Source organism: Poromitra crassiceps, assembly GCF_964638095.1.
Source record: "Poromitra crassiceps genome assembly, chromosome: 2".
Classification (NCBI taxonomy): Eukaryota; Metazoa; Chordata; class Actinopteri; order Beryciformes; family Melamphaidae; genus Poromitra; species Poromitra crassiceps.
In genome coordinates, this window is record NC_139624.1 from 55,917,463 (window position 1) to 55,938,196 (window position 20,734).

At 48.6% G+C, this 20,734-nt stretch overlaps 1 protein-coding gene across 2 annotated transcripts in view; it reads right to left on the reverse strand.

Moving 5' to 3' along the window:
- The window catches only part of gnai1 (guanine nucleotide binding protein (G protein), alpha inhibiting activity polypeptide 1), a 50,858-nt gene that overhangs the window by 14,529 nt on the left and 15,595 nt on the right, over positions 1 to 20,734 (reverse strand). For both annotated transcript variants that reach the window (XM_083631989.1, XM_083631988.1), the window contains exons 2-3: positions 3,882 to 3,924; positions 1,156 to 1,297 (exon numbers count right to left, since the gene is read on the reverse strand). In XM_083631989.1, coding sequence (XP_083488115.1) covers positions 1,156 to 1,297; positions 3,882 to 3,924 — 185 coding nt within the window. The remainder of the gene's footprint in view (positions 1 to 1,155; positions 1,298 to 3,881; positions 3,925 to 20,734) is intronic.

Genomic DNA, 20,734 nt, shown 5'->3' on the forward strand with positions numbered 1-20,734 from the left:
GCGCGGGCCTCGTCCTCGGCCGCAGGCTCCCACATGCCCTCGTGGTCCTCCTCGTCACTCAGTTGGACCTGTACGACGAGGTCCTCACGATCATAAATATGATCGTACTCCAGGTTGCCCATGTCAGCCTCGTCTGGCATCGAGGAGTCGCCCCACTGCGTTGGGTGAGACTCCAGCGAGCCCTGAGAGGCAGCGTGGCCCCCGAACCTAGCCGGGCGGGAGGCAACACGCTCCGTGGCCTGAGCGAGGGCTCGGCCTATGGTGGGCAAGCCAATGGGAGGCACCAGCACTGGGCTGCCGCTGCCCAGTCAGTAAGCGTAAGTTACAACGTAGCCAAAGGTTCAGTTCGATTTCACCTGTTAAACCAACATTTGTTACAAAATGAATTAAATCATAACGTTAATCAAATGCTACGGAAACAACCCAGAGCACCCCGGAGTCTGGCTGCTAGGAGCAATCTCCGACAACGAAATTCAGATTTCCGTACAGGCGTCATTTTGATAAACTGACCTCGTAGTGGGAATCTACATGGTTACTTTTGGCGAGACAAAAAATATTAGAACTTAAAGTGCCATATTTACAGAGGTAGAGAGGATTGACTACACAATGCACTGTGTGCAAATCTAGAAACAGCAGCTCTACATAAGAAAGTTTAGAGGGGATAGGGGGGGGGGCTCAGACTGAGGTTTCAACCCAAAAGAGCTACTGGGCAGACTGGTTCTCTGATCTGAGAAGATTTTGCCTTCAATAGACCATACAGGGAGGAGATAGGCACGCTCTCTCCATTCATATATATCTCAATGTTTTATAGGGGTCAATTTTGAGAAAATAGACATTGTCCAGTTGGTGCGCTGCAGGGAGCAGCTTGGCATAGTGTCAGATTCCGAAGTTCGAAACGAAGTAAAACCAGAGATTTCTCACGAGAGACTTTTTCCCTTACTGGGGACAAAGCACTATTTTAAAGACATCTGGAACCCATACTGAAGAATCAAAGGCAATATTTCACCTTATTTAAGAGTTTTAAGGCCTCTAATCTTAAAAAGTTTAAAAAATGTGTTTATACATTTTGCAGGACCAGCAAACACCCTGAAATAACATTGCTGTGATTGCATTCCAAAGTTGAGCTAAGAGATCATTTCCCTCTCCGTCACTCACAGCTCTCGCAGCGTCGCCAAAGTCGATCTTAAGGCGCCCCATGGCTCTGATGATGGCGATGATGGACTGGATGGTGTTGCTGTAGACAACAGCCTTGTACTGCTTACACTCCTCCTCTGAGTAGCCTGCCTCGTGGATGATCCTGCCAAGGGACAAAGGTGGCCAGTGGTCAAGAGATTTTCCTGGTTTCAATGAACTTGCAGTGGAAATCAACCAAACTGTTCCAAAATTATAAATGTTGCAAATAGTCATAGAACACATGTCCTAAATCTGTGTGATTTGGTTAGGGAGATATTTCGGAGATACAGTACAGTAGTTTTGGGGAATTTGACAGTTTTCCCCAACTTTCCCAGAGTCAGAGACAAATAAATGCCTTCAGACAGACCGTTTTTTTATGTATTTGGTGTAGTCTGACATATGTCAAACAGCAATATCAGCCTATCTTGGCTCAATTGAGTGTCTATGGCAGGGGTGCCCAATAGGTCGATCGCGATCGACCGGTCGATCGCGAAGGTAGTGTGGTCGATCGCATGGCATTGAGGAAGAAAAAAAAGAAAAGAAAAAAAAACTTTTTTTTTTTTTTTTTTACTGTTTTTCCACTGTTTCCACTGTTTCCACTGTTTTTCCACTGTTTCCACTGTTTTTCCACTGTTTTTCCACTGTTCCACTGTTTTCCACTGTATACTCAGTGTATATATATATAAATAAATATGTTTGGTAGATCACTTTGACTTGGTCATTTTAAAATTAGCTCCCAAGCTGAAAAAGTGTGGGCACCCCTGGTCTATGGGATCAATTAATATAATCATGATCCCATAGACATCCAGGAATTGAGCGAGGGGGGGTGCCTTTTTCCATGCTTTGTCTGGGGGGAGGCCCACAGCCTCAGCCTTGAAAACCCCTGACCTAAAGCATACATTGGTACCAACCATGTCATGCTAGCTTGTCGACAAGGGGTCTAAATAATGTTCCAAAGTTAAGCACAATCTTTGTGAGGGAAAACAGGCATGGCCATTTTCAAAGGGGTCCCTTGACCTCTCACCTCAAGATATCTGAATGAGAATGGGTTCTATCGGTCCCCACGAGTCCCCCCTTTACAGATAAGGTAGCATTGTTTGATAGGAAGGTAGCCAAACCCTTACTAAATGCATTGGAGTATGAAAAATAGAAATGTTGGTATAAATGAATAAACTTTGATTACCAGTATATACATGTATTTTGTTCTTTTCATCAAATTAGTTGCTATAATTATGTAATTGTGTGATGGGGTTAGTTCTAGAATACACCTCTTGGTGCTACTTGGACACATCATCAGTGATGGACCCAGGGTCATAGGGTGTTTCGGGTTACAGTATCATACTGATGGAAGTGCATGGTCACAATCTGGCCCTCTGGTAGTGGGGAATTTTGTGTGTGGCCCTCTCTATCATCAAAGTAAGTTCCCCATCTCTGTTTTAAATTAGTTAAATACAAATTCAGTTAATCACATTCATTAGCTTTCAGTATTACTTTATGTTTGTTTGGTGTTATTTAACACAACAACATTTGGATTTAAATATTTAAAAAGACAGAAAGTACTTCTGTTTTGCCAGCTGGCATAACGAAGATTTGATATGCTGCAATCTACCCTGATAGAGCCTCATAAAGTCTAAGCTCACAAAATGGAAATGGAAATCTGTCTGCTGTATTATGCTAGAAATGAGAACACACTATATTGCAAAGTATCCCCTAAAAAACAGACGTTCCTATGCGACACACTGGCGTTCCAGTCAATTTGTCACTGCCAGTGCCTACTAGTGTTTTTTTTACCGCTACAGCATGTTCGTCTTTCAGAAGTGAAGAACCAAAAGAGAAACAATGATGGCTCAAAAAGCTGCTAAAAATACAAGAAGCAAAAGCTGTGCTATGAACACGTGTAAGTCTGTTGATTGATGAGACTAGCCAAAAGGTGTTTATGAATAATATAACTCATATTCACAGTCATGACAAACAGTATTGATGATGAATGGGCTTTCACACAGAGTATACTGTCTGTCTTAATGTATTCTACTGGGTGGTCTGGCCTAAATTACTTATGATCACTGATGCATCATGCTTGTTTGTGTCATGATTCACAGAGCACAACATTACTGAGAAATAGAGGATCAAAACACTTGGTGTTTGACACTGTTTATCTTCTGCTAAATGATGAAAATGGCATCTAGTGCAGTGCCATTAATCATATCTGCTGAGAACAGTTCTTGTGGATTCATTGGGAGAAAAGAAAAAGAAAACAAAGTTTATTTTTGTAGTTCGGCGTGTAGAATGAGTAGATGAGATAACGGCAAGAGTGGGCGTCCGGGTAGCGCAGCGGTAGATTCTCTGCCTACCAACACGAGGTCGCAGGTTCGAGCCCCCGTGTTACTGTACCTCCGGCTTGATTGGGCGTCTATCCAGGCACAATTGGCTGTGTCTGAGGGTTGGAAGCCGGATTAAGGGTATGTGTCCTGGTCGCTGCACTAGTGCCTCCTCTGGTCAGTCGGGGTGCCTGTTCGGGGGGAGGGGAACTGGGGGAAATAGCGTGATCCTCCCACGTGCCACGTCCTGCCGGTGAAACTCCACGCTGTCAGGTGAAAAGAAGCGTCTGGCAACTGCGTGTGTCGGGGGAAGCATGTGCTAGTAGGAGGGGGAGGGGGATCAGAATAAAAAATAAAAAATTAGGTAATACTATAGCAAAATCAACTCACTTCATCTGCTTGACAATTGTACTTTTCCCCGACTCGCCAGCACCTGGGGAAGAGACAGAGAGAGACAGAGGGAGGTAGAGAGTGAGTGAAGAGAGAAGTATGAGAAAATGGAAATGTTCCAATTAGTTTATGTTGCCTATAAGTACTAAGTAGCCTGCTGTTTAATTACCCAACTTAGCATCAACATCGTCAGATATTCACTGCATCGAGCGAAGACGGTATGAAACAAAGATATAGCTACTGACAGAGAGACAAAACAATGTCATCAACTTGTGGCCAGTTGGTGGCCTGACAATTTCTCGGCCTGAGATCCTGCTCCTCTGACTCCGGAGACTGCAACTCTGATGCTAAACAGCTAGCCCAGTAGCACAATGAGCCCTCTCTCCATCTCCACATTTCAACAACAGCACTTTACAAAGGACCTATAAAATGATGCGATGTAGCCGAAAAAACATGAGCAGAAAGCATAACACGACAGAGTCTGAGCATAACTAGCCCAGACAGGACAGAACTGAGAGACATGTGTGTGAGCAGCATGTGTATCCCTGCAGGCCCATTTATGACTTGAGTGGTTAAGTCACGAGAGGCTTTAGCAGTCATTAAAGTGCTGATGTGGTCCCAGCTCCGGGCATTTAACAGTCAATCCCAGACTATTGATGATTCACTGCTGATCTCAGGTCAGTGAGCGAGCGAGCGAGAGAGAGGGAGGGGGAGCTAGAGAGAGGGAGAGAGAGAGGGAGGGAGAGGGAGAGAGTGGGGGGAGCTACAGAGAGAGAGAGAGGGTGAGAGAGAAAGAGGGAGAAAGAGATGGGGGAGCTAGAGAGAGGGAGAGAGAGAGAGTGGGAGGGAGAGAGAGGGGGGGGAGCTAGAGAGAGAGAGGGAGAGAGGGAGGGAGAGAGGGGGGAGCTAGAGAAAGAGAGGGAAAGAGAGAAAGAGGGAGAATGAGAGGGGGAGCTAGAGAGAGAGAGGGGGAGAGAAAAGATAGAGAGAGAGAGCTAGAGAGAGGGAGAAAGAGGGAGAGAGAGGGGGACTAGAGAGAGAGGGATAAAGGGGGGAGCTAGAGAGAGGGAGAGAGAGAAATAGAGAGAGAGAGACAGAGAAAGAGTAATCTGCCAATGTACAAGCACAATGTGCTTTTAGAATTTTAGGAGCAAGTACATCGTTCCCTCTTTGCATGAAGGGCTTTGGCCTTAACATGGTGCATGAGCAACGATAAAAGAGTTACTTAGTTACTATAGACAATGAATTACTTAGTTACTATATACAATGCTGCCAAGTGCAAATGGGTATCATGTCACTCCAGGAGGGGAATTACTCATTAATTAATTAGATTGAAGAAAGTGTTGTTGACTTGACGTGACAATACTGCAACGAGAGCAGCGGCGAGAGAGAGAGAGAGAGAGAGAGAGAGAGGGGCGGGTCATACCGTCAGCATGGCATTTGCTTGGCGACCAAACGTCACAGTGCCATGGCAACTGCTGTCGTTATACCCAAGCCATCTCGAGCATGAGGTCACAGTCACCCGAGGAGGGTTTGGGGTTGTGTGTAACATGCTGGCTTCCTGTAGGAGCATGTATTATGCATTCTGCTATGGTCCTGTTCAGACCCATGGGAGTTCTTACCGCAGATAGCTACGCTAACTACGTTACTGCATGCTGCAGATCTCTTTCTGGGTCTGAGACACTTTTAGCTCCAAACTGGTGTCGGAATCCTGGCCAGTGATATTGGTTCCCTCGAAATCCTAGGGGCGCGAATCAGTAACGACTTTAGCGATCAGGCGTGCCCACCCAACCTGACTTATGAAAATGAAGCACTCTCTCGTTGGTACAATTCATTCAATTTTTACCCCTAGACCCACCCTCAAAACAGCAGCTGTGGCTGAGAAGTAGTGCAGACTCTGGTCATATTTGAGTCTGGACTGGAGAGACTAGTTCAGACCAAGCTGCAACCTTCGGTTCTGAAAAAAAAGCCAACGTGTAAGTACCAAAACCTCCAGTTCCTTGAACAGCCACTTGAGGCTGGCTCCAGAAGGGAGTCATTCTCCATACGCCTATTTCACATCCCACCAAAATCAGCCATTTTGTGTCTAAAGCTGGTGACACACCAAAAACACTTGAAAGGATTAGCGGCAACTAGATGCTGACCGATACGTCACCTCATATCTCCTGTGTCGAGGCCAAAAAGTTAGATTTGAACACACCGCAAACACGACAGCCGACTGGCAGCTACCATGTACGTTCTGCACCTGTGTGAGACCTGATTCATGTAACACTAAAGAAAGTAGCATTTGCCTACCTGCCATTTTGCTCGCTTAAAGGGCTTCGTAATATCGCTACTTATAATCAAGAATATGTCTGATAAAAAGTTGCAAATGACACTGGTGTATGTCAGCCCTTGTCTGGTCTTTTGCTTGTGAGAATATCCGTGTTTTGGAATTATCAGAGATGAAGTTGGAGTGTTTTGCGTGTCCTCTCTCCAGTTTCGCTACTCCTGACCAGCCAATCAGAGTGATTTCTCTACTCCTGACCAGTCAATCAGAGTGATTTCTCTACTCCTGACCAGTCAATCAGAGTGATTTCTCTACTCCTGACCAGTCAATCAGAGTGATTTCTCTACTCCTGACCAGCCAATCAGAGTGATTTCTCTACTCCTGACCAGCCAATCAGAGTGATTTCTCTACTCCTGACCAGTCAATCAGAGTGATTTCTCTACTCCTGACCAGCCAATCAGAGTGATTTCTCTACTCCTGACCAGTCAATCAGAGTGATTTCTCTACCCCTGACCAGCCAATCAGAGTGATTTCTCTACCCCTGACCAGCCAATCAGAGTGATTTCTCTACCCCTGACCAGCCAATCAGAGTGATTTCTCTACCCCTGACCAGCCAATCAGAGTGATTTAGCTACCCCTGGTCAGCCAATCAGAGTGATTTCTCTACCCCTGACCAGCTAATCAGAGTGATTTCTCTCACCAATGCCAATCAACATGTGGAATCGGCCGGAGAAAGAGGCCAACCAGCCACTGTCAAAGCAGACTAGAGCACAGTGCGGGACACACCGCAAATACTAGAGTGACAGACACCCAGACATGGCCGACGGCTGACTTGGTGTGTCTGGGGCTTTAAAGGCAGGAAGTAAAGCAGGTGCAAGCAAGACATTGATTAGAGCCCCGGGACTGGACCCATTTATGGCTCATTTCCACCACATGGTACTGCATAGTACAGCTCGTCTCAACTCGGCTTTACTCGGCTCGACCTGAAGTAGTGTCTGCTTCCACCGCAAGTAGTACTCATCTCAATCTGCCCTTCGCCCACAACTGGTCATCATAGCGACACCGCATATCTGCCCTCTGTTTGTAACGTTAAAATGTAATCCCTAGACGGAACTTTTAAACTGGTTGCCTCTATATGACCTACACGAGCAAATGAGGCCATCGGCTAGGAGGAGATTGGATATTTATTTTATTCCGATCCGATCCAATATCGGGTGCCGATATTGGCACTAATTCACGAATCGGATCAGAATCAGATTTTTTTGTTTTTTGCAATTCCAGCGGGGGCCGCACAGGCCGTAATTTGCCCATGTATAATAGTATCCTTCTTTGTCTTGTATATTTTCTTAATTTTGTCTGCTTTTTGCAAGGTATATTTAAAAAAATATATATTTAACTGGCCAAATTTGCCTATATTGTATATTCAAGAAAAATATTGGTATCGGCATAATATCGGTATCTGCGAATCAGGTATCGGAATCGGATTGGATGTGAAAAAATGTGGATCGGTGCATCCCTAATTTCTTTGTTGTTATTTACATGCCTGCGTACCGCACCGCATGGCGGAGGATGGGGGGTACGCTACAGGGAGAAGAGAAGCTGGCTGCTCGGCCAGTAGCCAGGAAAACCTGTGTCATGTCCCGCGAAAACCCGCGTCATGTCATAACCGTCATGTTAAGGCTGAGCAAGGAGATCGATTTTATTTCACAAAAGGCTGAAGGCAGCAAGACAAAAGACTACTGGAAATAACAGGAGAGTTTGGGAAATAACATTACACACAACTGACACAAGAGAAGCTAAGCGTCACTAAACTGGGGTCCAGAGACACAGTAAACACGATTCTGCCTGACCAATCAGTCATCTGCAGTGTTTTCACATCACTGTATGGTACCGGGTCCACAGGCCTGGAACCTCGACAGAGGCGGTACTAGAAAAAGTACGACTCAACCCAAGTTGTCCCGGGTTTTGACTGGTGGAAAGCTACAAAAAAGGGAGTCGAGCGGGCGGAGCCGGGCCAATACCGGGCTTCTCTTATCACGGCTATGCTGATGACACCCAACTTTTCCTTTCCTTCCCCCCCTCTGACACTCAAATCGAGGCTCGCATCTCTGCATGTCTCAAGGACATTGGCGACTGGATGTCTGCCCACCACCTCAAGCTCAACCTTGGTAAGACAGAGCTACTCTTCCTCCCAGGGAAAGACTGTCCTCTCGCAGATCTCTCCATCTCCATCGACAACACCACTGTACTGCCCTCCCAAACAGCTAAGAACCTTGGGGTGATCCTCGACAACCAGCTGTCTTGCTCAGCCAACATAGCTGCGACAGCACGCTCCTGTAGGTTCTCCCTCTACAACATCCGCAAAATCCGTCCCTTCCTCACAAGAGAAGCGACTCAACTCCTGGTCCAGTCACTTATCATCCCTCGCCTGGACTACTGCAACGTGCTCCTGGCTGGCCTACCTGCCACCGACATCCGACCGCTTCAGCTCATTCAGAACGCTGCAGCCCGTCTGGTATTCAACCAACCCAAATGATCTCATGTCACTCCCCTCTTCCAGGACCTCTACTGGCTTCCCATCTCAGCTCGCATCAAATTCAAGACACTGGTACTGGCCTACAGGGCAGTCAGGGGTGTTGTCTACGTGCTACACAGGTATACGCAGTATACACACTGCGAAATGACTCAGATTTGCGTATGCGCACTGGGAAATGCGCTATGATACGTATCGTTTTCAATTTCCATTCATAAAATTCACCCTGTGCGCTCTGTGTGTTACCCTACGTTCACACACAGCACCCAAGCCTTGCCTTTACCCACGCTTTCAAATAGGCGTCCTTTTTAGTCAATGAGGCTGTGTACACAGGGCGCCTCAACGTGAACCTTCCGTGTACCCACGCCTCGCCTGCTGCGCCGATTTTTACGTGAGTTCTATTTTCAAGCCGACAAGGCGCGTGAAGGCAGACTTTTTCTGTCAAGCCAGGAAAGAAAAACGCGACAATATCCGTGGGAAATGGCAAAGTCAACTGAATTTCAAAATAATATTGGTGTTACAGCGTTGAGCAGAGAGAGAGAGAGAGATTGACGGGTGGCTATCACGTGGGGCTTTCTCCCCGTCGGCAAACAAATCTTCAGGAGACAGAATAGCGACCGAAGAAGCAAGATGAAGCTGATGGCTGAAGCTATTCGGCAAATTTGGGGAGGAACAACAACAAAAAATGGGTCGAATATCCGCCCACTTCCGGCCGAAACCACGCCCCCCCCCCCGTGAATATGCCGGGTCAGAGTCAGAGTATACCCTCTGAAAAAAGGTAGACTACACCACTGAGGGCAGAACACCAGTCAGCTCCCCTGTACCTGCAATCTATGGTCAGGTTCCAAACCTCTCACCGCTCCCTTCGCTCCTCCACCAGTGCAGGGCGCCTCGCTCCTCCTTCGCTACGGGCGCTCAAAAGTCGCTCATCCCGATCTCGACTCTTCTCGTCCCTGGCACCCCAATGGTGGAACGAGCTGCCACCTTCGGTCAGGACTGCTGAATCACTGCCGATCTTTCGGAAAAGACTAAAGACTCACCTTTTCAGGCTCCACCTGGGCCCTTCTTGATCTAACTTCTTTCTCTCTCTTTCTATTAACACATTGAATGCCAGCCATGTTTTCATTCCTGTAGGTAAGTTGTGCCAGGGGTGTTTTTGACGATTCTGGCTCATTTTAGAAACAGCCGAGGATTTTTTTCTGTTAAGAATTCATGAACACCAATCATCTAAAAATAACTAATAGAATGTGTGCTTTCTCTGTCTAAAAGAGTTAGTTTGCAGAGTTAGTAGTTATGTAGATATTAGCCGTTGAGTACAGCATGGTTTCAGCGTCTGGAAATTTATTCAGAGATAAATGGCTTTTTGTGAAACAGTCACTTTAACCATTCATTTTTGGCATCAGTAAGACCGTCAGACATTCTAAACAATAGTTTTGAACAGTAATTTCCTCCATAACAACAGGAAACACCCCTCTCATTCAAACTCCTCCCTCCGTGTGTCTTCTCCTCCTGGCTGTACAGCGGGCGTGTCAGAAGCGCTTTTGCTGCTGCCTGCCTGTGTGCCTGCCTGCCTGCTTGCCTGCGTGCAGACGCTCCTTGTGCGAGTCAAGATGGGCCGGGGAATGCGTGGGCGATGGGCAGATGTTGATTCTGGCCTTTCTGAGGTGTTTCAAAGTGTGTTTCACCTATGATCTATTTTGCAAATCGCTCTCCGCTCTCTGTGTGCTGCTGCCGGTGCGCGGCCGCTCTCAGGCAAGACAAGTCTTGAACGGATTACTGTAAAATCGCCACGGCATTTCCTTGAACGGCTTGGTCCCGCGGCAGTTTTTTCTTTGATTTCGGTCGTCTGGGGGAGCACTGTCAACACTTAGTGGGTCGGTAAAATAGATTATACACATTATCTTGCTCCAATAGTGATCTCGAAGATGTAAAAGTTGTTGATTGATGTACCACCGTCAAAAAAAAAAAAATGTTTATGTAAGACGAGTAAACTCGGCTCTGGCACTTAAGCGTTGGATTATGTAAGACGAATTATTTCGGCTATGGCACTTAAGGTGTTAAAAAAAAAAAAAAAAAAAAAAAAAAAAAAAAATCCTAAACTAAACTCATACCACTGTTCCTTCAGGATTTGTAGTTGTCATAGACTGTGCTCCATAGTTGATTGCTCTATTGCTGACAAAAAGTGTGTTATTGTAAGTCGCTTTGGATAAAAGCGTCTGCCAAATGACGAAATGTAATGTAATGTAAATGTAATGTAATACCAGCGGTGGAAATGGCCCATTAGGTGGTCAGGCTTCTACCTAACAAGCAGTCAACTGGATATTACAGGCAACTGAAGGTGTCAAATCCATGTCTTGCTTGCACCTGTTTTACTTCCTGCATTTTAGACACATAATGGCTGATTTGGGTGGGATGTGAAATCCATCTGTTACCTCTAGGGGCAAACCTGAATGACCGGAACCCAACTCAACTCGCCCGGCCGTGCCACTGCCTCTTCATGTTAATTGTATCAGCCACTCGCACTATTATGTGGATTTTCTTCGACCGTGCCTACTAGAGATGCGTGGATGAGCTTTTATGCCACCCTAATCCGTGTGTATGCATGAACTGTCCGCCTGCCATAAATCCGCGCAAATTATTTCGTACTATTTATAGATCCGCGCCCGCTGTGCACCCGACATTTCACAATGCTATAAATGAGCGATTTGGGTAGATTAACTTACTTTCTGCTGCCGTCAGTGCGATCACTGCAGTCAACTCCAAATAAACTTCCCTGCTGTATTATAATCCAGTCCAGCACTTGGCCATGTAGCATACTAGGCTAACGCTATAGCTTTAAGTTTAGATCAAGACTGGATTGACCTGTATGGGAAAATAATACGAGTGCGTCTTCTATTCCAACTATTCAGTGGAAACTCCTGTTTGACGTTTGTCGTTCTGGTGACATCATTGACCATATAAGGAGTAAGAGCAGGCATATCCCCATCGAACGTTGACACATGGTTATTTGTTGATACTGCTTTGGGTCCTTCGGGGGTACTTGCTTTCTGACTATATAGGCGGCTAACATGTCCCTGACTAAAAATAACGTAATTAATATTAATGTTCCTCATTAATGATACATCATTTCACCCGACGCAACCCATCCGCTATTAATCAGAATGTTTATTTTTATGATCAGCCCTGCCCGGGCAGGATATCTGCGGTCAGCACGGTTATAACTGCAGCCCGCGCATCTCTAATGCCTACAGATCTTCATGCAAATCAAAAATCTGTCTTGAGAGACAACTTTACAGCAGAAATAACCATGTTTACAGACTGGTTGAAAAAACTGTTTTGCTCTCTATAGCTAATTTCACCATTCATGACAACTGTACAACATTTTTATATAACTCACTAATTTACAGTCTATGGCTACAAAAAGAAGTCTGATTGCATAGAACTCAATGGGAAAATTACCCTACTTCTCACTTGATTTATTACCTTAGCAAACACTTTCCTAATGAGTTCAACTTTAGGGTCTCAATTGCTAGTTTCAAGTATTCTTCAATACAGCACGGTGCTCATTTCGTAAATTACGGCCCCATTTAGAGTCAAATAGAGACGATAAAACACACTGTGTTTTGGAGTGTGATTGACAGGTCGCCTGTCCAATGATCGCCCAGCTCGCCAATCACGAAGCAGCAGACGGCGCGGCATCTCTGTCTCGCTTTGTCTGTCAAACAAAAAAACAAAAAACAGAACAAAACAACAACATCAAACAAACAAAAAACAAGATGCCATGCCGACGCCAAAATGCCTAACTCCAAGCTTCAACCGGAGTCCATGAACCAACGAGTGATGTCACAGTGGCTCCATCCATATTTATATGCAGTCTATGGGTGAGATGATATCATAGATCTTCTATTACTATCTAGATGGGTCACCGCAGGCTCCGCCAATTCTAACAAGTGGTAGCAGCAAGCAGGGATTCCGTTAGCCGGCAATTGCCGGCTTTTAGCTGGGATTTGTTGCCGTGGGCCGGCAAATTAAAAGGTCACCGGCTCAAGTGGCTGGTTGTAAATATGCCAAATAAATAAATTCCTTATATAAAATAGCCTAATATTGTGTGACCTATAACCTAAGCGATGTTGCCAATAAGCTACAATTTAAATAGAGACTTACACAATATTTTTTCCGCTGTTATGTTGAGTGTTTGTGAAAAAGAAAAATATAGCAGACGCTTTCTTTACTGTAGCGCACCGCTCAAAAGCCGCACACGCAGCATCACCGGCCAGCGCTGGACCCGCTGTGACTTGAGAAGGAGGAAACCCAAATATCAAAACAGACAGGCCAGTCCTTTTTTTTTAATCTATGGTGCAACGACAAGTACTTCAGCCGAGGCCAGCAAGACAGTAGGAAAGCGTCAAGCACCTGCTATTCTTCCTCAAGAAACAGAAGCGTGCCTGCCGCCGTCAAAAGCGAAAGAGTTTGAGACCCGACGTAGGCTGTCAATTTAGCGGAGGTAAAAAACCTTTTTACCTACGTCCGGCGAATCAATCAATCAGTCGCTCGTGCTTATTGCCCAACGCTCGTATGATGAGGAGATGATATGAATCAAAATGTTTACCACAAATAAAGCCAAATGGGACCCGGGAACGAGTGCAGGAGAGTTGACGCAGGTGCCAGGTGTGGAGTGGGAGAGATTAAGGTGAGTAGCCTATTGCTGGAGATTCAAGTTGTGCGCTGTCTGCACTGACACTGTCGCACTTATTAGTTTTAGCTAACGCTACGTTGTTTTTTCATCAAGGCAATGTTCAGAAGATATGGGTTCAATCATGAGTGTCTGCAAATGCAGATAGATAGGCTACAGTAGGAGCATGTATGTTGTCTGTTTCAATAACGAAAGCGTCCTTACCGAGAATGATGTGCCAACCAATTAAATATTCATGCTACAAAATCGGCCTCTTAACACGTTCACTGCCATTGACGAGATATCTCGGCTTACAGAATCCAACGGTTGACTGCCAAAGACGAGATATCTCGGCTTAAAAAAAAAAAAAAAAAATTTGACGGTGGGACGTGGATCCAACCCTTTTACGTCTTTTATACAAATATTGGAGGTATTGAATGTGTATAATCTATTTTACCGACCCACCGAGTGGCGACATGTCTCTCCAGAGTAGGAAGAGGCGAGCCAAAACTGCAGGGAAAAGCGCGAGGAAGCCGTTCTCATATTGTAAAATGGATGGCGAAAACGCTTTCGCTTTCGCACTGACGCACAGCGGTGGCAACGGTGGGGGGTTCCAAGAATAGACTGGGTACACACTTTGAAACACGCAGCATAGATAAGCGCAGAATCGCAAGAGCTTCATCAGAGCTCTCAACCGAAATGCCAAGAAACGAGCGAGCCCCATCCAGCGAGCCCCATCCAGACTGCCAGGCAGCAGCCAGGCAGCAGCAACTCGTTTGTGACAGACCCGCTGCAGAGCCAAGGAGGGCGGAGGAGAACGCCCACGGAGGGAGGAGTTTGAAGCAGAGAGGGGTTTCCTGCTGTTATGGAGGAAATTACTGTTCAAAACTATTGTTTAGATGTCTGACGTCTTACTGATGCCAAAAATGAATGGTTAAAGTGACTGTTCTATCGAATTTCACAAAAAGCCGTTTATCTCAGAATAAATTTTCTGACGCTGAAACCATGCTGTATTCAACTGCTAATGCTTACATAACTACTAACTCTACAAACTAACTCTTTTAGACAGAGAAAGCACACATTCTATTAGTTCTTTTGAGATATTGTGTGTTCACAAAATAAATCCTAACAGAAACGAATCCTCGGCTCTTGAAAGATGAGCCAGAATCCTCAAAAAAAAACCTTGGCAGAAGCTAACTACAGTATTGAAAAATGGCTGGCAGTGAATGTGTTAATGACAACACTGAAATAAAGATGATCGACTATAGAGGCTATAAAGAATAGACTATAGAGAAATAAATGGATTCAAAACGTTTATTTAGGAAACAAGTATTTTATAGCATCCTTTTTTTAATAGTGGCCGGTAAATATTCGATATGGCCGGAATTCTGGAACGTTACCGGCTGCATTGGCCGTCTGAAAAAATGCCTAGCGGAATCCCTGGCAGCAAGTCTCCCAAATGGTCACCTCTCCCCTGAAATGTTGTGAGAGGACTGTGCCTGGTGACGCAGGGTTAGTGCTGACCTAGCAAGCTACTCCACACAAAGCTGCCAATTGTTAGCTCAATACAGAATATATTCCATTTAAAAAATATTTTTTCTAGCCACAGATTTAGCTACTACATTAACGAACTTCAGCTTTAGCTTTAGCTAATCGCTCCCTGCTAACATGAGTTCCTGTTGTCAAATCTCAGTCTATTTTCTGTTCAGGACACAACGATCACACGGACGGTAGCCAGCTGGTTTCGCCTGTTTGATGTTGTTTACTGTGAACATGAAAGCCAGATTATTGCCAATTCTGGGAGCAGCGGAGGTTGAAGATCCCTCCGGGAGGAGAAGAGGTAGAAGTGGAAAAGACGAGCAGCGCGGTCTTCCTCCAAATGTTCAACTTTTTTCAGCTTAAAACGCCCAGAGCGCTCCGCCAAAAGAACTAGACGCCACCAACGTTTATACGCCAGGTGCGTTCTTTGAAAGAGGAGCGTGCATAGCGCGTCCTTACATAGAGAATGAATTGCAGAAAGACGCTGTCAGCTCAAATGAGCACGTTGTGTGTGAACGCCGCTTTAGTGTCAGAATACTCTGGAGATACTGTATGTGGCCTCGGAGAATGGGCCAAATATTTACTTTAATGAATATGAGGGCGAAGGGCTCTGTCATAATCTGAGATCACGTTGACTTTTCCCATTGACTCCAATAGACTCAGACCTGCCAAAAACCTCCTAAGTGGGCGTGTCCGTGGAAGGCCATGGGCAAAATGTGCATGCCAAAATGACAGGAACTGAGTTGAAGATGGGCCATCTTGCTTGAAATCCCATTGTCTTTGATGATATCTCCAGAAACAGTTACTTGGATGAGCCGCTTTGTCGAAACGGTCCCCGAACCAGTTTTAGCCATCTGTGATGTCTTATTATGACCCACATACATTACCCTCATACTGCTGTGCACTAATGGACATTACCATAACCCATATTAGATCTGCTAATGTGCACTCAATGTCCTCATATTACAGCAGTGCAGACTTGGCCATAACCAGGCAATTGGCCGTTCCTCATTGACCTAAAGTTCTCTCACCAGGGGAGTTTTCAAACATTAGGGTTGTCCTACAACCCAGGTTTTACGAGTGAGAACGAGAGCTCTCACTAGTGCCTTAAACGCTGCAACGCAGCCCTATGGAAGACTGTTATTTTGCTCCAAAATTACTTTTCATTAAAACCTGACCACCCACCCGTAGGTGGCGTGGTACCCCCTGGGACTGACACGGATCCACGTGACTACGTCACGTCCTGCCAGCCCAGGGAATAATCACTCACTATTTCTTCCAGCCCGCTGAGATCCGACGCACCCCGTGACGCATCGAGACAGCAAGGCTGGGTAGTGAGAGCTCTCGTTCTCACTCGTAAAACCTGGGTTGTAGGACAACCCTAATGTTTTACTTCGTTTCGAACTCAAGCTCTCACTAGTGCCTCCATTCAACCGACCTTGCTGCCGGGAGCACCCCACAGGGCGACCCGAAAGGCACCGGTGAACCACGGCCATATGGCAACGTTTATGCCTAACCGTCTGACATATTAGAGTGGCAACGATACTACTTTCTTGCCACCGACAGCACCGCGCGCGAACTGCGCACCGGACACATCGAGACTGTAGTAGTACCTGACAAAAGTGTGATGAGAGGACCATGAGGCCGCGGCACACATGTCCTCCACCGACACACCGCGCAACAACGCAGAGGATGTCGCAACACCTCGCGTAGAAAGCGCCTTGATACCCTCCTGGGGAACCTTGCCCACGGCAGAGTATGCCAACGCGATCGCCTCCACTATCCAGTGTGATAAGCGATCCTTGGAAAGGGGTCCGCCCTGGGCCCTTTGCCCAAAGCAAACCAACAGCTGATCTGTAATGCGTAAAGAACGCGTCCTGGCCACATAGGCCGAGAGCGCCCTTACGGGGCACAGCATGAGCAAACGTCTCTCCTCGCCCGTCTCTAACTGAACGGTGGGTGACAGAATGCTGATAAGTCTATGACCATAGACCTAAAGCTGACATTAATAATCTTAGGTTGGTAAGTCGGGTTAGGTCGCAACGTAACCCTGCGCCCATCATTACCACACAGGCCTGCTGCACCGAGAGGGCAATCAGGTCACCAACTCTCTCTCCTGACGACAAGGCCAGCAGCAGCGCGGTCTTTAAAGACAGAACCCTTAAATCGCCGGAGTCCAAGGGCTCAAACGGATGGCCCGTCCAGCACCGTAACCAGGTCCGATTTGGGGGAAAAAACGCACCGCGACTGCGGGCGCAGTTTACGCGCCCCCTTCATGAGGCGCAAGACCAAAGGGTACGCCCCCACGGGGCTCCCTTCAATTCCCCTATGGCAAGCAGAATCGCGGCTACGTACACCTTAAACGACTGCGGGGACTGACCCGCGTCAAGCAGGCTCTGAAGGAAACAGAGAACTGGTCGCACACTGCAGTTCACTGGATCCACGCCCTTACTTGCTGCATAGTGCATCCCACATTATCAGGCAAGCCCTGGGCTAGCAACTGGTCCGGTTCAGGAGCCAGACCGCTAGCTTCCACCTGCCTGGGGAGGGGTGGAACACCTCCCCCTCCGCCTGGGATAGGAGATCGGCCCGTACCGGCAATGCCCAGGGCGGATCTTGCGCCAGGGAGACCAGGTCCGCAAACCATGTCTGCCTGTGCCAAACAGACTAAAACGAGCCGGAGGCGCTGTTCCCTCATCCTGTCCAACACCTGACGGATCAGGGGGGGGGTCGGGGGAAACGCATAGAGCCCCTCCCTCGGCCACGCGCGCGCTTTTAGCGCGTCATGACCTAACGGGGCCTGTCCTCCTGGATCGAGAACCACAGTGGGCAGTGTGTCGCGCGCCGCGATGCGAGAGATCGACGCAGGCGCGACCAACCCTGGCCCAAACCTGTTCCATCACCCGAGGGTGGAGGCACCACTCCGTATAACGGGGATTACCTCGAGACAGCAGGCCGGTCGTAACTCCGCCGTCCCGGCAGATAGACCGCTGACACTGAAAGGAGACGGGGATACACCCACAGGTGAATCCCCGCTATGGTTCAGCGCCCCCGACCGCACACCGCCCTGTTTGTTCAGGTGGGCGATCGCTGCCCTATTGTCCGAGCGAATCAGCACATGGTGCCCATGTGTGAGCCGCTGGAAGTGTTACCTCCGCAGGCCGGGGGGACTGCGGAGGCAACGTTCTCTTTCGAGTCTGGCCGCACGCGGACTTGTCCGGCAGTGCGGTCCCCAAGAGAGCTCCCAACCAACAATGGGCCCACGGCGCCATTGATGGTGGGCTTGTCCTGAGGCAGAGCCCGGCGAATCGCCTTCAGCTCTAGCACGTTTATGTGGCGAAGCTCCTGAGCCTCCCACCGGCCGTTCGCCGAAAAATGCCCGCAAATCGCACCCCCTCCCCAGAGGGAGGCGTCTGTGCGAATCACCATCCTGAGCGGGACAGGGCCCCACCGAGTACCTCTCGAGAGGTAACGGGGGTCCGCCCATATAGCCAGCGCCTGCCAGGCCTGACCCGTCAGAGGAACCCTGCGATGACGGTCCCCGGCCGAGTCCAGGCGAAGCCTGAGAACCATATTTGGACCACGAGAGCATGTGTAGCCTCCCTAGCGGGAGCACATGCAGTGCTGAGGCCATCAGGCCCAACATCACTGTGCACTGATGCACTGACACCGAGGGCACAGACCTAACGTCCTTGGCTTGCTGTCCGAACCGTGCTAGCCTGTCGCTCTGGTGAAAGGCTCGCAGGAAGTCTAGCTCGAGCCCCAGGAAGGTCGCCGCCTGCGCTGGGACGAGGCCACTCTTCTGCCAGTTCACCAAAAACCCTAAGGTTTGCCGGTGATCGGTCACCACCTTGGTATGTTCCGCGGCACAGACCCTCGAGTCGGCCGCTAAGAGAACGTCGTTGAGATATAGGAAGACGCGGATCCCCCTCGCGTGGAGGGGAGCCACGGCTGCCTCCACGCACCCCGTGAGGGTTCGCGGGCTCAAAGACATGCCGAATGGCAAGCCACAGAACTCGTAAGCCTTCCCCAGGAAGGAGAACCTCAGGTATTTCCTGTGTCTCCTGACCATGTGGACATGGAAGACCGCACCTTCCAGATCCCTGGAAGTAAGAAATCCCCCTGTCTCAACTTGAACAGGCGGGGAAGAGAGCATTCGGGATGGGACTTCCTCAGCGTCTTGTTGAGACGCCGAAGGTCCAATTTTGGACGCATGGATCTGTCCATGGCCTCCTCCTCCACGGCCAGATCGGGGGTCCCGTCGAACGTGGGTGGGCAAACTGTAGCGCGTATCCCCTCTGGAGTGTGCGCCGTAATGGGGACGGGGGAACATAGATGCTCCCAGGCATCGAGCCTGTTGGACAAGATGGTCTCTTGTGGCCAACGGAGCGGAACCCGTTCCACCACTCGGATCATACTCTCTCCCTCAATGTCCCCATAGGAGACAGTGAACGGTCATCAAAAGCAGAGAGCATATGAACTGAATCAAGTCTCTCTGCCCGCTTCGCGCTCAGAAAAGAGTATCACCGTCTCATCATCGTGGATAGCGAGACTGAACATTTTTAGAAACACATTTCTCAAGTTAGAAACTATAGAAATGATCCCTGAAATATAGTCATGAGCATACTGCTGGGCACCGGGACCTTTCGATCCGGTGCCCTGATGGGGGGGCGGGACGTGAGAGGCTACGCCCCCCTGCCGCATGGACAGTTCCGTAGAAGCTGTGCATGCTGGGGGAGAACTTCTTACGCACGCTCCGCCTACTGACGCGCTGTTGTATCGAAGTAACCCCCCCCCCCCCGCCGTGCACCTTTCGCAGGCTGGGGGGACTGCGGAGGTAACGTTCTCTCTCGAGACGGACGTGGACTTGTCCGACAGTGCGGCCCCCAGGCGAGCTCCCGACCAGCAATGAGCCGTTGGTGCCATTGATGGTGGGCTGTCCTAGGAGCCTCTAGCCGAGGCCAGGCCGTAGCCATGGACCAAGGCGAGCCTTGATGCTGGGTATGAGACCCTGGGCGAGCTCCCGACCGAACTCGGGCCTTGGGCACCGAGGACGGTAGGTCTAAAGCTACAAGCCGCAGGCTGGAACTAAGCCCAGCCTTGGTGAGCCAACCGGTGGGCTTGACCTGCTGCCAACCGAGGCCAGGCCGTGGCCATGGACCAAGGTGCGCTGTGCCCCCAGCCAGGCTCCCTGCACTTGCAGGGGGCGCCCCAACAAGGGAGTGCGACCCATGGAGAGCTCCCAACCACCCCGGGCCTTGGGCACCAAGGGCGGTGGGCTTGTCCTTAGAGCTACAAGCCAAAGGCTGGCACTGAGCCCAGACCTTGGCGAGCTGTAAGCCCTGCTGGACGCGTAGCGCCAGCAAGGAGCAGTATGTCTATTGTAGCGGAGGTATCTCGCGCCCAATGTACTTAGCACACAGGTACTAACTGCACGGGTGCACGCCAGCTATCTGCAAAACGCTATTGTTCTGTGCTAAACAGTACTAAATATTGCTATCTGCACCTATGCAAGGCAAGCTAGCTTTAACACTTCTTTGAGAGCGGACCTTGGTCAGCTCTAAAGAGCTTAGCTGCGGACAAAACCGAAGGTTCAAGGCGCCTGTGCAGCGTGCTCGTGCCCAAGGCCGAACACGCACTTAACGTGCTGATTCATACTCGGCCAAGTAGTTTTACACACGGCCCATCCCCTCCCTGACCTTCCCTGCTCAGTAGCAAGAGGAAGCAGGAAGCTAACCACTAATAGCAAGCTCCCGCAGGGCGCACCCTATTAGCGGGAGTACTGCTTAAGCAAGCTAGCAAGAAGCACAGGCTAGACAGTAAGCAACCCGGAGGCTAGC